General features: G+C 31.0%; 1 protein-coding gene across 1 annotated transcript; it reads right to left on the bottom strand.

The window, feature by feature from the left end:
- Positions 1-4,016: 4,016 nt before the first annotated feature.
- Positions 4,017-17,587, bottom strand: LOC106768410. Its single transcript, XM_014653558.2, has 6 exons — positions 16,911-17,587; positions 16,518-16,618; positions 9,837-9,934; positions 8,908-9,113; positions 5,611-5,663; positions 4,017-4,327 (listed from the first exon to the last, which is right to left on the bottom strand). Exons 1-6 carry the CDS (start codon positions 17,164-17,166, stop codon positions 4,307-4,309), a joined length of 735 nt encoding a protein of 244 aa, XP_014509044.1. The 5' UTR covers positions 17,167-17,587; the 3' UTR covers positions 4,017-4,306.
- Between the last annotated feature and the right edge of the window lie 6,482 nt (positions 17,588-24,069).

Raw genomic sequence — 24,069 nt, 5'->3', positions numbered from 1 at the left:
CCATACTTATAAATAAAAGGTCAAGGACAAAAGCTAGATACATTCCATTAGATCTACAATACTCAATTGCGATAAATTCATAACAAATACTAAACATTCATTTGTGAATAAAAACTCTTTCAACAAACACTTGATTTGAGCGTCGAAGTGTTATTACAGGTATATTTCCCCTTGGCCAAGAGTACAAGCAAGTGGAATAAAGAACTCAAAGTATCAAGCGAGCAGAACAAAAAACCTCAAAATATTAAAAAACAATAAAAACACATCAGAAATGTTAGTCTCCCAATCCTACAAATCTCTACCGAAAGATTAACAAAATAATTTTATACAATATTTTAAACTATGAAAATAATGTGAAAATAATGACTTATAAGTGTTAATAATCTATATTTCTTACTGTTCATATATTAATTGCTTTGTAGTCGTTAATTTTCTCTTTTCCTTTTCTAGTATTTAAAATTATTCTTAAACAGTTGTCATTACATAATTTTTCTTTTGGTAAAAATGTATTTTTTATCACAATATTTCTTAATAATCACTTAATAATTTTTAATAATAAAATATTAAAGTAAAATACATAAATAGTTATAACAAAAAAAAAAAACAAAGCTGTCCCTGCATTGTATAGGGAGAGCATGACCTTTACGATTTTGTTATGAAGAAATTAAAAATATAATAAAAAAATATCTTTTATAAGATATTTACGTGATATCCTATTTTATCTCTTACACTTTTATATCACAATAAATACATTTACATAAAGTGATTGAAATTTTACTTGAGGATGAAAGTGTAAATAATAAATTTAAGCAAAAGATTTATCGAGTAACTCGCATTTAGAGTGTGGATTTAAATTTTTTGAAAAAACATTCGTGTTAATTTTTCGTGTTACCAAGTTAAATTTAACTCAAAATTTAATATTTTTTTTATGTATTCATATCATCATTATATAAAGATATATTCATCTTTTTTGTGTATATATGCTTTTTTAACTTTATCTTTTAAAAAGTAACATTTTAAAAACTAAAATAGTTATTTTATCAATTTTACTTATAAAATTTAATTATTTTTTTTAATAATCTTTTTAAATTAAAATAAATATTTATAAAAAGTTAAATAAAAACTAGAATAAAAAAATTATTTATATTTTTTTATAATTATTATTAAAAATAAACACATTTTTACTAGTTATTTAATAAATTAAATAAAACGTTGTGAGATAAATGAATACTAAAATGTCTCCGTGTGTATTTGTGATCCATTTAATCTTAATTTAGCATGAGCAATATTAAAATTCATTTAAATTAGACCCTATGCAAACACATTCTTATTCCTACAGAAAGTGTTCATGAAGAGCGAGCTTAAACAGGTGAAAGTGATCTGCATATCCAATTTTAACGCTATTTTATTACATTCATTAAATTATTTACAAATTTTATTTTCATCTTCAATTTCTTTAAAAGAAATAACACAAATTTTATATTTAAGTTCTTTTAAATCAACCTAATCACTATGCATCAAATCCATATTTCGAAATGAACATTAACTAAAATAAAAGAAGGAAAGAATTTCGTTATTAATAGTGTAAAATTTAAGAAAGAAAGTATATTAGATTCAAAAGTCAACAATTAGTCGCTTTATGTTAAAGCTTTTGAAAACAACACCTTTCACTGTCTCGGTTTAATTAATTATTATGTACTTCATAATGGCTCGTGTTAACAGTTGTTAGTTGAGACAAATATGGTTATTGAACTCACGAGTTAACTCGTTAACTTGGATGAGTTTGAGTTTCTAGTCAAGGTGGTCTCGTTAACTCGGTAGTGAACTCGTTTGAAAAATGTAGCTCTTCCATTTGATGACATTGAATCGGATGATGAATGGATAGCTGAAGAGACAAATGATGTTGTTGAGATTGATGAAGTTGAAGGTGAAACTGATGGTGAAAATGTTCACTTAGATGGAGCAACAACAAATCTTGCTCTAGATACTCTTGATCTTCATAACATAACATTTGAGAACAATGATAATGCACAACATTCATCAGAGGAAGAGTTAGACGAGGATGATGATGGAGATGATGATGCCATTATTAGAGGATTAGAGGATTAGGCATAAAGACTTTGACATTTCAATTTATGTTTTACATTATATTTTTATGAACAATATTTCTATGAATTTATGTATTTCAATTTATATAATTTTGTTATCTTATTTGAATTAGGATGTTATTTATATTATTATTTTTTATACAAAGTAAACTTTTATAAGTTTAAGAGTCAAATTTACTAGATTCTCACGAGTTTACGTAAACTCTCGAATTTGACAACCTTAAAGACAAATGTTGGAGATCGATGAAAGCAGCATGCATTGATATAAGCACGTGTTATCAAAGGCGAATAATAATTTGATAGTTATGAAGTTCCTGAGTTAGTGTTACCATTAGCAGCATTGATGACATTTATATATAGGTTTTCAGGTAATTTATACAAGTAGATACTTTGACAGTTCGTATTTCTTAGATCCTTCAATCTATATTAAGATACAATTACTGGATAAGTTTCTCATTATTTTATTATCTTGGTTAATTATATTATCTTGGTTAATGATATGTTAATACAAATTATTTTATAACATTTTGATATGACACAAGTGTCATTGTTTCATTAGATTTAGATTACGATAGTATAATAACAAAATTGATAAAAAAAAATGAAACAGATATTATGTTAAAATATTATAAAGAAAATTTGTATCAAAATATTTTTTTTTTCATTTACCTTTAATTGCTAACGATTGAGATTCTCTTTGATTTCACAAACAAAGAAGATTCTCCATCATCTCTTGTCTGCAAGTTTTATTTTTAGGGTTTGAGAAAAAGGTGGTTTGAAATTGTGTGTTTGCCACTTTTATGGTGTGAAGAAATGAGGAATTGAATATGGTGAAGTGTTTCAGAGTGGAATACAACGCACTACTATTCAGCAATTAGCATAATGCCAACACCTTACACCACCAAGAAAGTGACCTTTTTCAATTGTTAATTTCATTATGTTCCTTCATTTTAACTATAATAAAAATCTATACAAATTTGTATGTATCCTCCTGTTGACATTTGTTTATGCTTTTGAAGTTCCCACCATCTAAGTAAAGGCAATTGTGTCATGTTTGTTTGAGAAAGTTTATTTTTTTTTTGGTGCCAGTGTGTCTTCAATGATTTGGTATATATGTGCTTAGAAAATTTAGTTGTTTGTATTGGAATACAAACAAAGTTCCACATCAAATAATCATAAATTTATATACACATAAATACCTCTAATAGTAAGAAGTCATTTGAAGTAGTGTCAAAAATAAATCCATAAGAGTTTGGTTCAAAGTGGACATCTCACCCAACAGTTTGCAATCATAATTGAGTAACCATGGTGTGAAAAGAGTTTGATTTGTATCAGTGTAAAGTTTTGTTAAAAACTTGACATTCAAAACAATGTTCTCTTTACTTGTACTTCATATGTGGTTATGTTTGCTACAAGCATAGTTATCAAACTCTCGGGTTAACTCTTAAACTCTTACGAGTTTACGTTCCTAAACATGGCTTCCAAGTTAACTCGGAAGTAAACTCTTTCTTGGATAAACTCGGTAGAATTAATTGTGAAATCGGTAAGATCGTGTAAAATCGCGAGTTTGGAGCGATTCTACGAACTTGAAAGAGGAAAAAATTAAGAAAAAAAAAGGTCGTTTGGTCTTTTTTATTATATATTTAATGAAATGCATCAAAATTAATGACAATAATCCAACTATTTATGTTTTACAATATTTATTTTATGAACTATATATCTATAAATTTTATTTATTTAAAGTTATATAATTTTGTAGACTTATTTGAATTAAAATATTATTTATATAGTATTTTTCATCTGAAATAAACTCTTACGAATTTATGGATTAAATTTACAAGTCGAATTTACTCGACTCTCACGAATTTACATAAACTCGAGTTTGATAACCTTAACTAGAAGCCTCTTAACTTTCCATACAAAAGGATCTACAATTAATACAAGCATGATTATGATTTTTCCTTTTTTTTCAGAACATTCAATGTGTACTTTTACACGCAAAGACAAAAAAACTTTTAAACAACAACAAAGCTGGACACCGTATAATCATAAATTCTATGATCAGAAACCCAACATTCAGGGAAAACTACTATTAACACTTAAATAAAGTAGCAAGAAAGGGTTGAAACAATAAAAGTAGGCATCAAAGAACTTATCAGCCATCCTATGTGTCAGCCAATAACTTCATTCGACATCTGTCATTTCCCTTTCTCATCATCCTGTACATTCAAGTAAGTTCTCAAATAAATTAATATCCAAAAGTGCCGCCAACTTCAATGAATGTGATTTAATCAAATTTCAAGACCAAACTGAAGTTCCAATGGTCAAATATATCTTGTTACGGGAAAAGAGTATCTGATATATGGTTCAACAGTATTTTTGCTGACCAAATCACATTTCTCTTTTACTGCCAAATTATAACACAAAGTAATACTAATATTTTGTAGTGTGCATGGGATCTTCTTGTATACTAAGGGTGTGTTCACTTGGGATGATAGGAGGTGATTGGGGGAAGGTGATTGAGTGGATTTGAAGATAATATTTTTTGTGGTTTATTTGAGTGAATTTGGAGGTAAACGAAAGTGAATTTTGAAGTAAATTTTTTTAATTTGTCATATAAACTAAATCCTACACTAATTCTCACAAATTTTATTTCAAAATTCACTCTCGTTTATTTCCAAATTCACTCAAATAAATAACAAAAAAAATTATCCTCAAATTCACTCAATCACTCTCCCCTAATCACCTCCAATCACCCCCAAGTGAACAAACCCTAAGTTTTTTTTTTGTTTGGTAATAAAATTAATTTATAGAAACTGTAACTTGTTTATATTGTTATTTCTAACTTTAGAACTTCTTCAATGGGTTTATGGCTATATAAAAGAAAACCGGTTGAAAGGCTAACCTTCTTCTTTATCCAATAACAAAAGGCTTGATCTAGAATTACGTAAACAAAAACTGGAACACCGTGAAGTTTACCAAATAACTATATTTTACTAATTTAAAATATTGAATTGGTGATAAAAAAAAAAGTAGAATCAAAACAAAAGAAAATGTGTCAAGAGCAGAATCGAATGGTAGATTTTTTCTATCTATTTCTTGCAAAGATCAAAACAAAATGTATATTTGTTTCATATAGGGACAAAATCGAAAAATATTGGCAAGTACTAAACCTGACAACGTTAAAACTTTATCATGTCAGAAAATAGTGAGGGACCAATTTGTAAATGTGGAAATAAAAATGTTTTTTATTTTTCATGAAAGAACAAAAGCAAAAAGAAGCATCAGCTATAACATTTAAATTTTTAATGTAACCTCAAAAATATTTCAAATTCTAGTTCTTTTTTGAGTTCATGCCATAGATAACATTTTCACTCATGGAATAAAAAAGACATAAAAAGAAGTTTACATGCAACCGTTTTAGAAACATTTTGACAAATATAAAATTATTGTTTGCTAAGTATGCCTAAATTTTAATGAGTACAGATTATGTCATGCTTACCGAATTATCCATCAATTTGTCCAAATCATCATTGTATCTTCCATCGCCATCATCTGAAAGTCCAGAGAGATTGTAGGCAAATGCAAAGTCACCAATTTTAAATTCACCCAGAGCACATGTTATTCTATACTCTAACTCAAATACGCAGAAGAATAATCTAATACTGTCATTGGATATAACTCCAACTCCGGAGAACATAGTGGTATAGGCTAACAAATAGGAAAAACATGACGAAAGTTCAAGTGACTTTAGTTCTTTCTGTATTGATTAAGAGTTACATCTAGATTTGCTAGATGAGGAGTGGAAAGAGAAGGCATGGAAAGGAAATAATGCCCTCAAGCTCTACTTTTGTTCACATTCAAACTAGGGTATAATTTTTGGACACTTATGGTTCTTCATTCTGTCAATCACAGGTCTAGTTTGGGAGAAATCAGTCCCACAACAGCAGTTCTGTTTCGAAGAATTCTCATATTTTTTGTTCTCATTTGTAAGAATTTGTGCTTATTTAAATTGGCTTATTGAAAACACCATTTGGTGTTATTATTGGAGACTCTTTTGTACCATATTATTAATCATAGTGGATTTTTTCTTTGGTCTGGACGACTTGTGGTTTTTACCCTTGTATTGAGGGGTTTTTCACTTTAAAAATTGTTGACATCTCTTTGTGCTTTGGATTCTATGTTTGTTGTTCTATTTTTTTGGTGCTCCTCATAAATTCTTGCAAGAATGAGGATTGAATTTCTACTGCGTTATTACTCTTTACTAAGTTGTTATATTTTTGGCTCTTTCCCCATCAAAGTGGCATCAGAGCTCTTTGGTTAAGGGATTGCTTAATTTGTGTGAATGGTGGAAGCATATACAAAATTGATTCCTTTGAATGGAGAAAACTATCACCTATGGAAAGGCAAAATGAAGGACTTGCTATTTGTGAAAAATTTTCATCTTCCTGTTTTTGCTTCCAATAAGCCGGAATCCAAGTCAGATGAAGAATAGGATTTTGAACATCAATAGGTATGTGGATTTATCAGGCAGTTTGTTGATGATAATGTTTATAAATTTTTTGCTAATGAGACACATGCAATGGGATAAGCTTGAGTCCTTGTATGCTTCTAAGTTAGGAACTGATAAATTGTACTTGTTGAAAAATTTCGTGGAGTTGAAGTACAAGGAAGGAACTCCTATTTCAAATCACTTGAGTGAATTTCAAGGACGCTATGATCAATTAGTAGGAGTGGGTATAAAATTTGATGATGATCTATTGGGTTTATTCCTATTAAACTCTTTACCGGATTCGTGGGAGACATTTCGAGTTTCCATGATAAGTGTTACCCCTAATGGTGATATTTCTTTACAAATGGTAAAGAGTGGTGCACTTAATGAGGAGATGAGAAGGAAGACACATGGTACTTCATCTCATTTAGAAGTGCTTATTACAAAGAATAGGGGGAGAAGCCAGAAGAAAGAACAAAATAGTGGTAGAGATAAAAGCATGAGCAAATCCAGGTCTCGGTACAAGAATGTGGAGTGTCACTATTGTCACAAAACAAGACATATAAAGAATAACTGTTTTTTTGTGGAAGAAAGAAAGCAAAGACAAAAAGGGTAAGCCCAATAGATCATCATCAAATTTTATACTCACTTTTACTAATTGATCATAGCGTCTTTGAAATTCACTCAAGTGATTTGAAACAGGAGTTCTTTCCTTGTACTTCAACTCCACAAAATTTTTCAACAAATACAATTTATTAGTCTCTAACTTATAAGCATACAAGGACTCAAGCTTATCCCATAGGCTTCTAGCATGTGTCTCATTAGCAACAAAATTATAAACACTATCATCAATAAACTGCCTGATAAATCCACATACCTGTTTATGTTCAAAATTCCATTCTTCATCTAACTTGGACTCCGGCTTATTGGGAGCAAAAACAGAAATATGCAAAATTTTCACAAATAGTAAGTCCTTCATCTTACCGTGATAATTTTCTCCATTCAAAGGAATCAATTTTGTATGTTCCTCCACCATTCACACAAGTTAAACCGTCCCTTAACTAAAGAGCTTTGATGCCACTTTGATGGGGAAAGGGTCAAAAATATAGTAACTTAACACAGAGTAATAACGCAGCGGAAATTCAATCCCCCTTCTTGCGAGAATCTGCGACGAGAACCAAACAAATAGAATAAATATTTCAAAGAACATAAAAACACCAACAATTTTTAACGTGGAAAACCCCTCAATGCAAGGGTAAAAACCACGAGTCGTTTAGACCAAAGAAAAAATCTACTATGATCAATAATAGGGTACAAAAGAGTCTCCAATAATAACATCAAATGGTATTTTCAATAAGCCAATTTAAATAAGCACAAATGCTTACAAATGAGAACAAAGAAGATGAAAATTCTCCCAAACAGGGCTTCTGGTGCGGGACTGATTTCTCCCAAACTAGACCTCTGATTGACGATCCGAATGGTTAGAATGAAGAACCATATGTCTAGAACCCACTGTCCAAAAATCAGCCCGATCCAACGGTACACGACTTCACAACAAAGAAAACACCAGTGCAGGTTTAAGGTTATGCGGGAATGACTTTCTCTCTTCCTTTTTCTCTCATTTGACTTTTCCCTCTCTTCAAATGACTCTTATGTGTCCTACTAATCTGACCCATCTCCATTTAACCTAATGATACATAATGGTCCACATTACTTGGACCTATTCTCTACATAGGAAGAGAGTCTAATAACCCAACAATAACAAGGGTAAGGAGCTTTGCTGTTACCTTAAGAATTACTATTTGAATAAATTTAGTTGTTTGAATAAAAATGTGTCATATTGAAATTTTTTAAACTTGATATTAGGAACATTTTTTACCTTGCCCTTTCTTCTCTCATAAATCATCCAAACACGAGGAATGCAAAATTACACAATTTTGTCCCTTCCCTTCCCGTCTATCTCATTCTCTTAAAAACTTTGAAATTAAGTGAATAATTAGAAAACTTCAATTATCCAAAAAAACAAATCGTTTGGCATAATCTATTGAGAGGTGAACTTTAAACCTAACTCAACTTCACAAAGTCAATTTGTTAAGCGAGATTTACATTCATATTTATATATATATATATATATATATATATATATGGAGGACTTCCAATAATATATTTATTTTCCTATACGGTTAACATCCTTTAGATTATTGAGACTTTAAATGTGTTTAGATAGTTTAAAATGTACCAAACTCATATACGCCATGTTTCAGAAATAAATAACAATTTTTAATAGATTAAAGCAATAAGGTGTACCGGGCTCATCATCACTGTTTCCTTCTCCCAGAAGAAATACATCCAAGTCTTGCTCAGTTGAAGTTGATAAATTGTCCTTTTTAGATATTTCCTGCGCCTCTTGGTTACAGATCAATTCAGCATTTAATGGTTTCATCGTGACTATGCGATATTTTCCTTGTTCAGAAGATTTTAGTTTTTCATCTTCCATGTACTTATTCTCATAGCTGACAGAAATCACAAGACGGAAGTTTACTAAATGTCACAAAAACAGCATAAATATAATAATATTACCCAAGTTATGATCAGTTGAATGAGTTAATTGCTAGATGCATTTCATATGACACATGGGCTAGTATAACCAGCATGACAATTTTCCACAAGTATATTGATTTCTTAAGTGTACCAATAATCTGCTAAAATTATTGTTTGTAATAATTTATGCACATCCAACTAAATTTTGTTATTATACTGTACCAAATACTTATTATTTTAAAAAATTCAACCACATTCTGTTGCTTGTGTAAACTCTCCTTTAATCATCTAAATTACATTTCTGAAAACTTCACATGTTCATATTGTTATAGCAGAAGTTCCTTCAATTTCTATTTCTGCGTATGTTATTTTTATACCTCCAGGATGAGAGTATTTCGTACTTTTGGAACTATGGGAACATTTATACCTTCCTATGTCCTAAATTAGGAGGATTCATTGCTTAAGGCCAAGAATATGATATTTAGTTATTTACAATTGAAAACAGCATATTATATATATATCTTCAATTCTCATTTGGTGAGTATCAAGAAAACCTGCATAAAATACATGACCCTTTAGTATTTTAAGACTACAAACATCAAGCAGTCGTCTATTAAATTGAGCCAAGTCAGATGAAACTCAAACAATATTTAAGGTGTAACCAAAATACTCAAGCAACAAGAAAAATTACATACGGTGCAGTATGATTATTCACAAGTATAAAATATATTCTCCAAAACTTCCTCTCTTTCATGACTCGTGGACACAGTTCATACCTCAATCGAGAAATCTCCTGTAACAAAAAATCAACTAAATAGTGGGAGTGCATTATGTTTCAAATATGTGATTGCACGAAAAAATTTAATTGACAGATTATAATACACAAACCACTCTATACACCTGGGTGAAAGATTTTACTTTAGTCATGCGAGATTAGCATAAAAACATGAAATGCCTTCGAAACAATTATTTGCTTCAACAAACTTGGAAATAAAAATACCCAACATCTTATGATTTAAGATGCAGCATATCACCAACCATCATGAGTGAATCTGACAAGGTCACAATTGCAGTTGAATGAAAAAGGACAACCATAATGTTGGGAAAATCTCACTATACATATTCATAACGTGACTCACACAAATAATTTTACTTTTCAATCCATTGTGAGTTATTTTCATTAAACCTTAACAACCTTTAAATAGGTACAAATCGGATCTTGGACCAAGTACAAATAATAAAAACTGACAATAAAATATCAACTTACCTAAATATAAAATCCGCTTATTCTATCATAAAATAATATTCTATCTAATAAACACAAAATCATAACTACCCATCCCAATTTTATCTCTATCAAATCAAACTAAATATTCCTATACCCAAAACTAATAAAATAAGATCTAAACAAAATTATTAATAAAAACCTAAAATTTAAATTTATTTCAACACATAACTCACCATGGTGCAATTCAGGGTTTTTAACACTTACATCAACACTCTATCCCCACCACTCCTTCTCTCTTCCTCAAGCACACAAACAAAATAAGGCTAATAATATTAATAAAACTTGTATAGATACCGATAATGAAAAACGTTGACATTTTAGAACGGTATACTTATCTCATGATAGGTTGACCGCTTTGTCGTCATATCACTCAAATGTTTCAAACCTTGTGATATATGTCATGATGAAAAACATAAGAGATCACCCTTTTCTTCTAGTTATACTAAATCAGCTAATTTCTTTGATTTACTACATGTAGATATATGTGGCCCACTGAGTCATATTTCTTCTAAACTGTACAAATATTTCATAAGACTTGTAGATGATTTTACTAGTTATATACATGATGAAAACTTAGGCTAGAACAGCCATTTGGAAACTGTTGGAACAATCTTCCAAGAACTTAGGGAAACAAGATGAACAACAATGTAGATTTGATATAATCTTCTACGCGTGAATACACATTTTCCTAAAAGCAATATTTCGTTCCTTATAAGAGTGAAGGGGATCACAAAATCTGTTTTTGAGATACAAAGAAATACAACGATAATACTCACTCTTAGTATTAACATCAAACAAGAATAAAATTCTCACGAATTGATTTGTGTGTATCATCGTTGTATTTCTTCTTTGTATCTCAAAAGCGGATTTTGTCATCCCCTTCATTCTTATAAGGGACGAAATATTGCTTTTAGGAAAGTGTGTATTCACGTCTAGAAGATTATATCAAGTCTACATTGTTGTTCATCTTGTTTTCCTAAGTTCTAGGAAAATTGTTCCAACAGAAACTTTAATTATCATGATTGAAAGTCAGTTTAATGTTCATTTGAAAGTGCTGAGAAGTGATAATAATGAATGATTTCTTTGATAGAAAAGGGACTGTTCAGTAAATTAGTTGTGTGGAAACACTACATCAAAATGCAATTGTAGACTGGAAGCATTGACATATTTTTAATGTCACTCGTGTACTCATTTTTCAATTTCAGTTGCCTCTTTGTCTATGGTCATATGTGGTCAAGCATGTTGTCCATTTAATATAGATAGAACACCTACTTTACTCCTATTACATAATAAATCACCATTCAAATGGTTTACAATGTAGTCCCGTATCTCTCTCATGCAAAGTTTTTTGGTTGCTTAGCTTTTGCAAGTACTAATGGTGCACAAAGGGCAAAACTAAGTCCCAGAGCAACAGAGTTTGCTTTTCTTGGTTATAAAGATGAACCAAAAGGTTACGCTCTTTTTGATAGGGATTAGAAAAAAAAATTGTCAGAACACGTCACTTTTCATGAAACTAGTTTTCCATTTCACGAGAATGACATTTTAGATAAAGTTGATCCATATAAAGTTGTGCCTACTTTCCCTATTTTTTGTGATAATGACATTGTAGTCCCAATAGCTGTTAGAGATGTTGTCCATTCTGTTTCAGAACCCATTTTGTCATCGGTGATAATATATTTGTAGTGTATGGGGTTAGCAGGAGCGAAAGGTGGATCGGGTGGAGGGAGAAACGGATCGGGGGGAGGGAGAAAGTGATCGGTAGAGTTTGTGAGATTGGCTATGTAGTGTATGGGGTTAGCAGGAGTGAAAGGTGGATCGGGTGGAGGGAGAAACGGATCGGGTGGAGGGAGAAACGGATCGGGGGGAGGGAGAAAGTGATCGGTAGAGTTTGTGAGAGTGGCACCCTGTAGTGTATGGGGTTAGCAGGAGTGAGAGGTGGATTGGGCAGAGGGAGAAAAGGATCAGGGGGAGGGAGAAAGTGATCAGCTGAATGGGGGAGGTAGGCACCATGTGGCATATGAAACTATGAAGGATGAATGGTGGATCGGGTGGAGGGAGAAACGGATCGGAGAAGGGGTGATAAATGGAAGTGAAATCAGGAGTTAATACACGAGAGGAGGCACGTGGCAGGGAGCGATGATTCAGGGAGTAAATGTGCATTTTGTAACGGACAGGATTACGGGAGCAAAGATTTCGGAGGCAGGGGCGACAGTTACGCCTGGTGGCGAGATACTCGGGATTACGAATCTGCGGTTACAGAATAATGGGCCGTCCAAAGGTAAGGTTTAGGCCTATAAATACAGGAGTNAGTGGGGAGGTAAGGGACTTTTGATCTGTTTTACTTTTCACTTCGAACTTAACGGTGACCTTGCTGACTTGAGCGTTGGAGTGCTAACCTGCAGGTCGCCACCCGTTCAGGTGTTCAAGGAGGAATCGATCGGTTTGAGTTCTGTCTTGGGGCCACATCCGAAACAATATTGATTCTAACAATTCATGCCAGTCAAATGAAATTCTTGCTTTAAAAAATCCAAGTCATTATTTACAACCTCAACCCAAATAGAGTTTCTACTCGCCCTAAACAAAAGACAAGATACTGGAAAGATTACCTGATAACCCTAATTCTTACCTTTATTTGAATCTTATTTTCTTGGCAAAATTAACTCTTTTTTAGCTTGAAACGTGCTTAATCCTCTCTTTTATTGTGCTTTTGTAAATAATTGTATTTTAGGCTACACTTAGTAGATTTTATCACTAATCCCCTTGTTTTGTAGGCTAAATATGTGCTTTAGAAGAACCTCCACCAAACCTAGGCACTGGCACCCTGGAAAAGCACAAAGAACATGAAAAACAAGAACCCATGAAGTTCAGAATCACGCCTGGGCACCCCTCCAAGGGCCTAGAGTGCTAGATGGCTCGCAAAGATCACGCCTGGGTGCCTCATCTCTAGGTGTTGAGCGCCATTTGTCACGCAAATCTCACGCTTGGGCGCCCTATCCAGGGCGCTGAGCCCATTTAGTTTGCAAAGTCGGCGCTTGGGCGCTCCCTATTTAGGCGTTGAGCGCCATTTTTGTTGATGTGGCATTTTTTACCTATTTAGCTTTAAAATGCGGAGGGAGTAGCATCTTTTGGCAGCTGAACACGAAAATACTCTCTGGGAATGCTTGGAGGCTAGCTTGGGTGTGTGAGAACATTCCTTTTTTCTTCCTTGGGTCTCCACATTCTTCCATTTCTTCCATTGTAAGCTTGAGCTCTCCATGACAATGGAGAGCTAACTTCATTTTTGTTGGGGATAGATGTAGCCATTGAACTCTTATGTAATATGAAGTTGTTTTGAATATATGTATTACCTCTTTCATTGAATGCTAGTAGTTTTGTTCCTTCACTTCATGCTTGTTATGGTTTGGCCACTCATAGCTTGATATTTGATTTATTTGACATTGGAAAATATCTTGTGAACCTAGATTTGGAATAAACCACCTAAAGGAAATTGTACCTAGGAATAGAACTTGGACCTTTAGTTGTCTTAAATCTTAATTCTTAATGCAGAGTAACTTATTAGGGTTTTCAAGGGATTGAAGTCTAATAAGGAAGTTTAGACTCTTTCCACCAAGGAATTAGGTTTTGAGTAAACTAGTAGATTGACCTTAGCATATTAATGAAGATGACGTGTTTTTACATGCATAAGAGTGAAGTAGATAAAATCTTAACCCAACAATACCAATTCATATAATTTTGAATCTAATTCCATTTCCAAGTGTTTTAGCTACAGAAGTTCATTGTACTATTTATGCATCATATTTAGTTTAATTGCAGACAAAACTCATTATATGGAATCATTCTTTAGTCTCTGTTAGTTAAACAATTATACGATTGTTTGGTGTGATACGAATCTCTTGGGAAACGATATCCGGTCTTATCGATCTATTGTTTAAACGATTTGGTACGCTTGCCAAAGAATTAACACTACCACATTACTTTCTTTTCCTAAATGGATACTTCCAATCATTCTTTAGGCACTAAATGTTCTATTCAAAATTATCTTTCTTGTCATAGTCATTCTTCTACATATTCATCTTTCGGTCAATCCTCTATCTATCCAAGAGCTTGAACCCTTTGAAGAAACTCTTCAACATCATTGTTGGAAAGAAGCAATACATCACGAACTTTCAGCTCCTGAGTCTAATCAAACTCGGTCTTGAGTGGATATGCCTCAAGGGATGCACCCTATTGGGAGTAAATGGGTTGATATAGCTAAGCATAAAACAATGGCTATACTGATATATAAAAAGCCATTTGATTGCCAGGGTATACTCTAACCAAAGGTCTTTAGTACACTGAGACATTCTCTCTAGTTCTAAAGATACTGCCATTTAATTTATTTTGCTAAAGGCATGTGCTAAGCCCTCTTTTCTACATTAGTTAGATGTGAATAGCACTTCGTGATGGAGACAACCATGAAAAAATTGACATGATTCCTCTTCCTGGTCTTCTTTCACGTCCAAAACAAGTTTGTAAACTTAGAAAGTATTTGTACGAGTTAAAACATGCTAGCAAGCAAAGGAATTAAAAACTAACCTAAACATTGATTCATCTTGGTTATGTTCAAAGTTCAGGTGATCATCTTTTACTTGTTTGCAAAACTGGTTGTTCCTTTATAACTTTGCCTGTATATGTTGACGATATTGTATTGACAAAATGGTGTTCCAGAAATTCAACATGTTAAGTCTCATCTTCACTACTCATTCAGCACCAAAGATTTTGGTACTCACATATTTTCTTGATTTGAAATAAGTCGCTCATCCTCTCGACTTGTTCTTAACCAACAAAAATGTTGCTTAGATCTGCTCTCTCATAGTGGTTTCTTAGCTGAACACCTGCCATGTTTCCTGTAGAGCCATCTTGTCATTTTTATGATGAATAAGGGTCACTTCCAATCTTGTGAATATAGAAGGTTGATTTGATGCCTTTTGCATCTTACTCGCTCTAGGCCTGACCTTAGTTTTGCAATTCACAAGCTAAGTAAATTTGTTTTAGTCCCACGAGAACATCATACAACAGCAGCTCCAAGTGTATATTAAGATACTTAAAAGGATGTCCAGGATTTTGTTTATTTTTGATAGTCAACTATTTATGAAAGGATTTTCTGATTGGAGTACTTGCATTAACTCCAGAAGGTCAGTCACCGATCATTGTGTGTTCATGGGAAATATTTTTATTTCCCTGGAAATCTGAAAAGACAGCGACAATGTCCGGGTCTTCTTTGGAGACAGAGTATAAAGTTCTTGAATTGCTTGTGTGACATACAGTAGTCACAGTATTTGTGTAATGATTTGTACAGAGATATTTCTACTCTTTTTTTTTTGTCAAACAAAACATATAGAAGTTGACTCTCATTTTATTCTGAGAAAGCTTTAAGAAGGTCTTATTCATTTTGTACTCATTCCTTCCTCTGCCCAAGTGGTTGGTATGTTGACAAAACTTCTACTTTCATGTTTCTATCATGAGAACTTGTCCAAGTCAAACTTGTATCATATACGTGCTCCGGCTTTTGGGGGCTTACTAGACAATAAGGATGAAATTCCCACTGATCCTATGTGAATCTTATATATAACTAATTCTATTAGTGGACTTCAAGATTAGCCTGTTAAGCTGTAACTAACTTTTCATTCTTTCTGGTGTATTTTAATAGCATAGTATGTACATATTCTAATCAACTGAGATCATTCAATTCTGTTAATTAGATTCATTTTTCTCTCCGGTCTCCTTTCCCCTCTCGTTTTCTCTTTCTCCTCTTGTGTGAGGTGGTGTAGAATACTAATAATATCCAAGACATGTCAAGTTTTCAAGTTAATATGATTGATTTAAAAAAAAAATGTCTAAGAGTCTAAAACTAAACTCCTTAAATAAAAGTAATCAGTACTTCTAAGCCAAACATTATTTGCATGCCAGTAAAAATTGATAATCGATGCCTCTCTTAAATTTAATGAAAGCATTGTGAAAACACGCGGCGCATTAATATTGATAAAAGCAGCCATGCCATGCACAGCTTTGATAAAATCCTGATTCACAGAAACACAGCAGATGCTACCTTGACGGTAGAAAGAACAAGACCGGCATGTTTTTCCTGCCAATCAGTTAAATCCTGCCTGACATTTGAAATCGCAGGAACATCAGAAAATTCCGTATCATCTGAAAATAGATGGGAACCAAAACTGCGATAAGATCCTGCCGTGAAATAAAGGAAAGTAGCAGCCGAATGATACAGAATTGAAACTTTGTAGATAGCATTTGTAATGAACTATTAGTGTTTGATAATGACGGAAATTTTGGAAAATAAAGGGTAGAGAAAAAAATGTCCCCGATTTTCAGTTTAGAACATGACAAAATTGCAAACTATCTTCACTCTGTAGTCTAATTTCCATTTCTCACTAAAAGGAAGCAAATGTTAATCCAGAGATAGAATAAAAGGTAAGGAAAAGACCTTCAAGGGGGAAATGTTCAAAGGTAGTGATGGTGATCCCTTTGACGAATTCTCTCAACTCTTCGGTGATGCCAAAACGGTGGAGATCGACGTCGTTTGTGAGCGAAGGTTGGGTCAAGTGCTTGGAAGCTTGTGCCGCTATCTCTTTGGTGGTCTCTGTAATGATATCGCTCAATTTGGAAGCTCCCAAGGACAGATCATTCGATCGTTTCGCTGCTTCTTCCGCAAAGCTTCGGGCTCTGTTCCACAGCTCCATCTTTCTCTTCTCTTCTCTTCTGATTGATTACACGTTTTTCTTACCAATTTCAGACAAAGAATTATCGCAAATTAACGACGAGAATTTTCATTGGGAATGTCTTTTTCATTATTTTTTCCTTTTTTAAGAAAACATCTTCAACAATTTGTGACCATCTTAACACAACAGATACTAATTTCATAAACAAAAACAGGGTGGACGAATTCGCTGTGCACAACGAAAATGTACTTTTATTTGACTTGTTGATCCAACAAAACAATGGTATTTTTGTAAAAAAAAAAAAAAAAGTTAAAAATATAAGAAAAAGCTTGAAAATGAAATAAAAAACGTACACCTGGTATAAAATCTCATAATTTAAAATTATACATCTTGGACCATATCCTACACCCTATTATTCCTCGAAATTCATTTTTTCGGAAATTTTTTTTATAGACAATCATCCCATTTTTATTACGAAAATGATTTGTTAGAGTGCACCAAGAAATTTGATACGTACAGGAAGGAATCTTTGCCTTGTTTTGTTAGTGGGTTGGGCTTTATTTGCATCCAAGCGAATTTAATTTTTCTACATTTACCCCTTGTTTTTCTACATTGCGTTTCACATTTGTTCTTTAAAAGAAAAGCTAACGGTAGTTGATTGCAGAATAGAGAGGCAATAGTGGTGGGACCGAAGGAGAAGACAATAGTGGTAAAGTGGGCCCAAGAGGTGGAAGAGACTGGGCCTGAGGCATAGGGGTGAAGCCCATGGTTGGTGGGTCGTGACAGTGACAGCCATTAAACGAAGAAGCATGAAATAGCGTATCTTTCACGATCTGATGGATGGTGAAAGGTGCAAGTTGTTATCTTTTAATTTTTTATTTTTTTGATAGATGTGGACAAGTACCGGTAGACCTAAATGGGAACCCCCCACCGTCCCATGTGCCTCTTCACTATTTCTCTTATTACCAATTATTTCACTTCACTGCTCTCTCTTCCTTTGATGTGACCATCATTCACCAACAGCAACAATTAAATCTTCAATAAATAGCAGCCATATGTTGCTCACCCAAATTAGTTGGAATAATAATTAAGGGTGTGTTTAATTAAACGCTTCACTATTCTTCGCCTGTCATACTGTGATTGGTCCATGATAATATTTACGATTATTATTATTGATTGTGGAGAAATTTTAGATCAATTATATAATAACACGTAAATGATATTCAAATGTTGTCAAAAAAATATTGTTTAAGTATCATTATCCACAACAACAATAATAGTAACACCACAACATCAACCTCTACCGTTTTTAATATCTACATACTCCACTCTCTATACTGTTCTTCATGCTGCTTCTCTAATTCCTTTCTTACGGTAATTTCACTTATTGTTTTTGGATATGGTGGTCCAAACATGTCCAAACAACCGTTTCAATCTCTCTGCCGCAACACCATTCCATTTTCAAATTAACACATGTACTCTACCTAGTACCCGTACAATGTTTAACGTTTGGGTCACACACATATGTATATCCCTAATGTTAATATCAATCACAATTTCGTTATCAATTCTCTAAACTAGCATTCTTTTCGATATAGTCTTATGTTTTACCAATCCAATCATACTCCCCAAACTTTATTTCATCAATTATTTAATCCCAACTTAATTTATACAGGATTATAATAAATGTCTTTTTTTATCTTCATTTGTACTCTTATTTAACATAATATATTATAATTGTTCTCGTATTAATATTTCGTGTTTATTGTGTGATTCACTGTATTTATTAGTGCAATATTCCTTTATTAAGAGTAATTAAAAAAATTTCACTACAATATCAGAATTTTCTTATTAAATATACATTAATAACTGATGAATAGGATACCGATCGAGTGGAGACAGACAATAAAATAAGATTGAACTTAGAATCCAAACACTAACCTCTAACCATTATCTTTTGAACTATAAGATTAGATAAAGATCGGAAATGTACCTACACCACAATAATACTAAACTCTCTTATGGAGGTATGTTTCATTTACACAATTAATTATTATTTATTAGTTTATTAAATATTAACTTGCTTTATCAAATATTGGCATTACGCTATAGTAATGCCCAGATTTAATGCATCGTATTGAAAAAATTGCCGACAACTTAGAGTTATAAAATTGACTCTTAAAAAAGTTTGTGGAGAAAACACGTACCATGAGTAAGACAAAATGGAGGTTGTAGAAGGACAAGTCCATCATTAACTAATGCAAACTAATGTTAGATTTAGGTTGCTAAAACATATTAGCATTGACTACAAGTCCACGTTACTTAATTGAATAAATTAAATCACCAACTAAATTTAAATTATCTTTACAACTTATTATTTTTATTTATTTGGAAATCATCATTTTTGGAAGTAGAGAGGAAGGAGATTAATGTGTTTAGGGATTGAAAGAAAAAGAAGAATTTAACCCAATCAATTTTTTGTGATGCGATCCTAAGTTCGTCGAGTAATATTGTCAGGGTTAATCAGCATATAGATGAAGTATTGTTGTTTTGGATATTGGAACTCTATTACGGTTTTGATTTGAAAAGGCGTCTTGAAGGGTGAAAGAAATATTTAAACTGTCTTAAGCCTCAATTCTTGAGTAAAGTAAGACTATTAGGTGTGATAGGAACATAAACTCTTAGTTGAGGTCTAAGGGATGACTGGGCATCTTTAATGGAGGACTTAAGAGACCAATTGTTCCGTTATCGACCTCACGATGGACACCAATATTTCGATCCCTAGTTTGTTAAGTAACATCGTCAAGGTCAATTACCATACATCCAAGATGTTGTCCATTTTAAAGACGGAAGTCTCGTCATAGTTTTGTCTTTAAAAAACATCTCAAAAAATGAGAAAAATATTTTAATTATTTTAAACCTAAACTTTTAAACAATGTAAAACTATTAGGTAGATAGAAACATTTGACAATATTCTTTTAATTATTGAGGATTAACACCCACAACCATTCAATCTAATTCTTGGGTTTATCAGTCAATCATATTAAATGTTGGATCATCGCTTAAGTTATTCATGTTGGACACATAATTGGGCCAGAATTCAAAGATATCATTATTGGGCCAATGGTTTAGACAAATAAACAATTAATAACTTAATAACATAATTAAAGATATTGATAACTGATTGCAAGTCAAGAAAATTGTTTTTGAGTAACACATCAAATTTAAAGTTAAGTTCGTTTTATTGGACTAATGTGAGCTTAAGGTCCATGAAATAGAAGGCTACCCTACAAAGGTAAGCAAATTTTACTGAGTTCTAATAATGAATCGTGAGTTAAATTTATTGATCAACCCCTAACTTAAGCATTTGAGTGTCGGAGACACTCTGAAACAATATACAAAAGCAACCAAATCTTAACACTGGAGATAAAAAATCTTGTTAACACTAATAAGAAAAAAGTCTAGTAAACTCAATCAAATCAAAAAAGTAATTCTTAAATACATCTAAATTCTTTTAAAATAGTGAAAATAGTTTTGTACAATACGGACCTTTCAATCAAACACCAATAAACAGGATGTCGTTTGATCGTAGTATTTGACATCCTTAGAACGATTAATTGGTAAAGCGTTCTATGTAATTAATCAACTTGAAAATGATTTACCATGTGTAAACTAATCAAATGTGTTGACTCGATCAAAATTAAGAATGATAAGTAAAATTTCACAACAAATAAATAGTATAAATATAAGACTTAAATAAGATAGTTAGGTTACATTTATTGTAACATTTAATATAACTTATACTTGGACATCTAATAATTTAAGTAATGCATTGTACTTGGGGAGTTTAAAGGATTAAAACTTCTTATATTAAGAGAGAGTATGCATTTATACTCTCATTTAGTCTTTAATATTGAATTTTTAATTAGTTTTGTTCTTTAAAAAATAGTTTTAATTAAGATTTTTTATAACTAAGTCTGCCGAGCATAAAATATAAAAACATGTTAAAAATAACTTTTTAATTGCATAATTTTTTTTTAATATCTTAAGATGTGTTAGTGTACTTACATTTAAGTTGAGCTCATGAAAATGTGAAAATAAATTTATTAAAGGTTAATAACTCCTTAAAGATAAATCCAAAAATAAAAAATAATCAAAACCATAAAAATCCAAGTCAAGCATTGCATGGAAAAGGAAAGAAAAATATGAAAAATGAAAAAAATTGGTTGAGTCAGAAGATGGAATGAACAACAAAAATTACATGTTTCAGTTTTTTCTATTCTTTCTACAAAAAGGCTTCAATAATTAATAAATGTTTATGATAAAAGATAATTTTGAAAAATATACTTTTATATATTAATTTAATATTTTTAAATTATGATATTGTTTAACTATAAATAAGTAAATATCAAAATATAATATTTGTCAATTTTTTTAAAATGGAAATATACTTTTAAATCTTTTTATATTTTCACAACAACCAAATGTATCTTGAAGATATTGGACTATTTAAAAAATAATTGAAAAATATTACATTATGGAAAGTAAAAGTACAACAACAAAAGTTTAATCCAATTTCTTTATAAAAAGACACATGAAACCCACTAGGAGAACTTAGGAAACCTTTTGGGAGACCTAATCACATACTATCCTATATTATTTTATATTTTTATGTTATTTCTACATTTCATACAATGTTAAATCTCGAGTTGATTATATAAATTTTTTAATTAGATTATGAGGTTAGACGAATAATGATTTTTACATTGTAGTAAGTTATCACTCTATTAAATCTACCTAACATATTCATCATATTTGTCCAATGGTTTCTAATTTTAATTGAGGATTACTTTGATTAAAGTTGAAAATTATCATGTGATTGAATGACTTTTTGTCAACAATTAATAATGTATTTAACTAAAAGGGAAAATTTTAACAACAATTAATAAAAAATTTATTTTGGTTACTTAACTTTTTACTTTATATAAGATGTAAAAGAGTAGATATGATTAGACATAATAATATTTAATTAAAAATGTATTTTGGTTAAATTTATTATTATTATTTTACAAAATTCTTTGTTTTATTAAGAGTTTACTTTAAAGAATAGTAAAAAGGTCAACGAATAAATTGAAAATTTATTCTGATTAATTTGAAAATTTAAAATAATAATTAATTAATCAATAATTCTTAGATAATCAATGATGAATCATTGAAAAAAAATATTGGAATCAACATATTGTATTTATTATTATTTTTATCTCTTTTATCTTTGCATTTTTTTTCTTTTATTATTTTTATATTTTTTTTTATCTTTATTTTCTTATCTTATTTTTATTGTATTTGATTAACTCTTTTAAAGTTTACCAAAATTAATTTGTTAAAAACCAATTTCAAATTAATTTGTTATAAATCAATTTTTTGTTTTAAAAAATGACTTATGATTGATTTTATTCTTTTTATTTTGTTAGTTCCTGTTTCTAATACTGAAGTTACTAAAACTAAAACTTAACAGTATTAATTTGATAGTGTCAATATTAATATTAATAGAGTCAAAAAATGAAGTGTCTCAAATACAAAAATATAGAAAAAGTAGAAGTGCCAAATCGGTATTGTGGAAACAATAATCATTTGCAGATGATAACTACTTAAATTAGGTTAAACAATTAGTCAAACAAGTAGCATATGTTTAGTTAACCGTTGAATAAGTATGCGACAAGTTACAGATATGATTACATTAACGTCCATAGACTAACAAAAGGAAGTTTTCTGGGAAGTTAAACTTATCTTTTGAATCAACAATAACTCTGTTTGTTAAACTTTTTTCAATATAGTGAAAATCATCTTATTATTGACTGCTTCAGCATGAGCATCGGAATGCAGGTGTTGGAATATTATACAAAACTCTTCAAAAACCTGCTCCTTCTTATCACAGTACTTGTTCGCGTGGTTATTAGAAAAACATTATCTTAAGGTAAAAATTTCTTAGGTAAAGACTTTAATATGATTCAATTTGATACTTGTGCTGTTGAAAGAAGAAGATTAGAATAATGAATTTATAGAGAAGGAGAAGATGAGGGACGTGGGTGAGTGTCCACCATGTGTTTGAAAAAAAGAAAACACAGAAGGAAGAGGAGTTGGTTGTGTTGTTGAACTATGGATGGATGGATAGATATGATGTATACATACACATAAGAGTGGTCGACAAAGCAATGCGACAACTGGTTTTCTGGATTACACCTTTCAACTACCCCTCACTTCGCTCCATGTCCCCACCCTACCCTACATTCCCAAACTTTTTTTATTGCATTTTCAACTCTTTCAATTTTTCTTTTCTTTTTTAGTACTCTCATGGTCTCACCTTAATTTCAACACACCAAAAACATACAACATATTATAATATCTATTACAATATTATGAGTTTATTTTGTAATTTATTTATTTTATTAAAATTTCATTGATTATATTAGAGAATTGTATTTTTTTTTCTCATATTTTTCCATTTAATATATATATATATATATATATATATATATATATATATATCCTAAAACTAAAAATAATAATTAAACAAAACCGTAAAGTTATTGCTTCTTGTAATAATTACGTTATAAACCATACTAACATAATTATTGATAAATTAACTGTATATATTTGTTAAACTTGAAAATAATAAGTCAATACAAAATATGAAATAAATAATGTTAACTAATTATAATAATTCGATATCTTAAATATTATTTCTTTAATCAAGTTTCTATTTTTATCTTCTTTTTTATATTGATACAATGTTTCATTGAATGATAATTATTGAATTAAATTATTTAAATTAAATGATGTTAACAAATTTATTAATTAGTATGATTTCATGCTTTTATAGAATGAAAAAAGAAGTATATATATATATATATATATATATATATA

This window comes from Vigna radiata, chromosome 7 (genome assembly GCF_000741045.1).
Source record: "Vigna radiata var. radiata cultivar VC1973A chromosome 7, Vradiata_ver6, whole genome shotgun sequence".
Taxonomy (NCBI): Eukaryota; Viridiplantae; Streptophyta; class Magnoliopsida; order Fabales; family Fabaceae; genus Vigna; species Vigna radiata.
The sequence above is the reverse complement of the archived record's forward strand: the minus strand, read 5'-3'. Positions and strand labels throughout refer to the sequence as shown.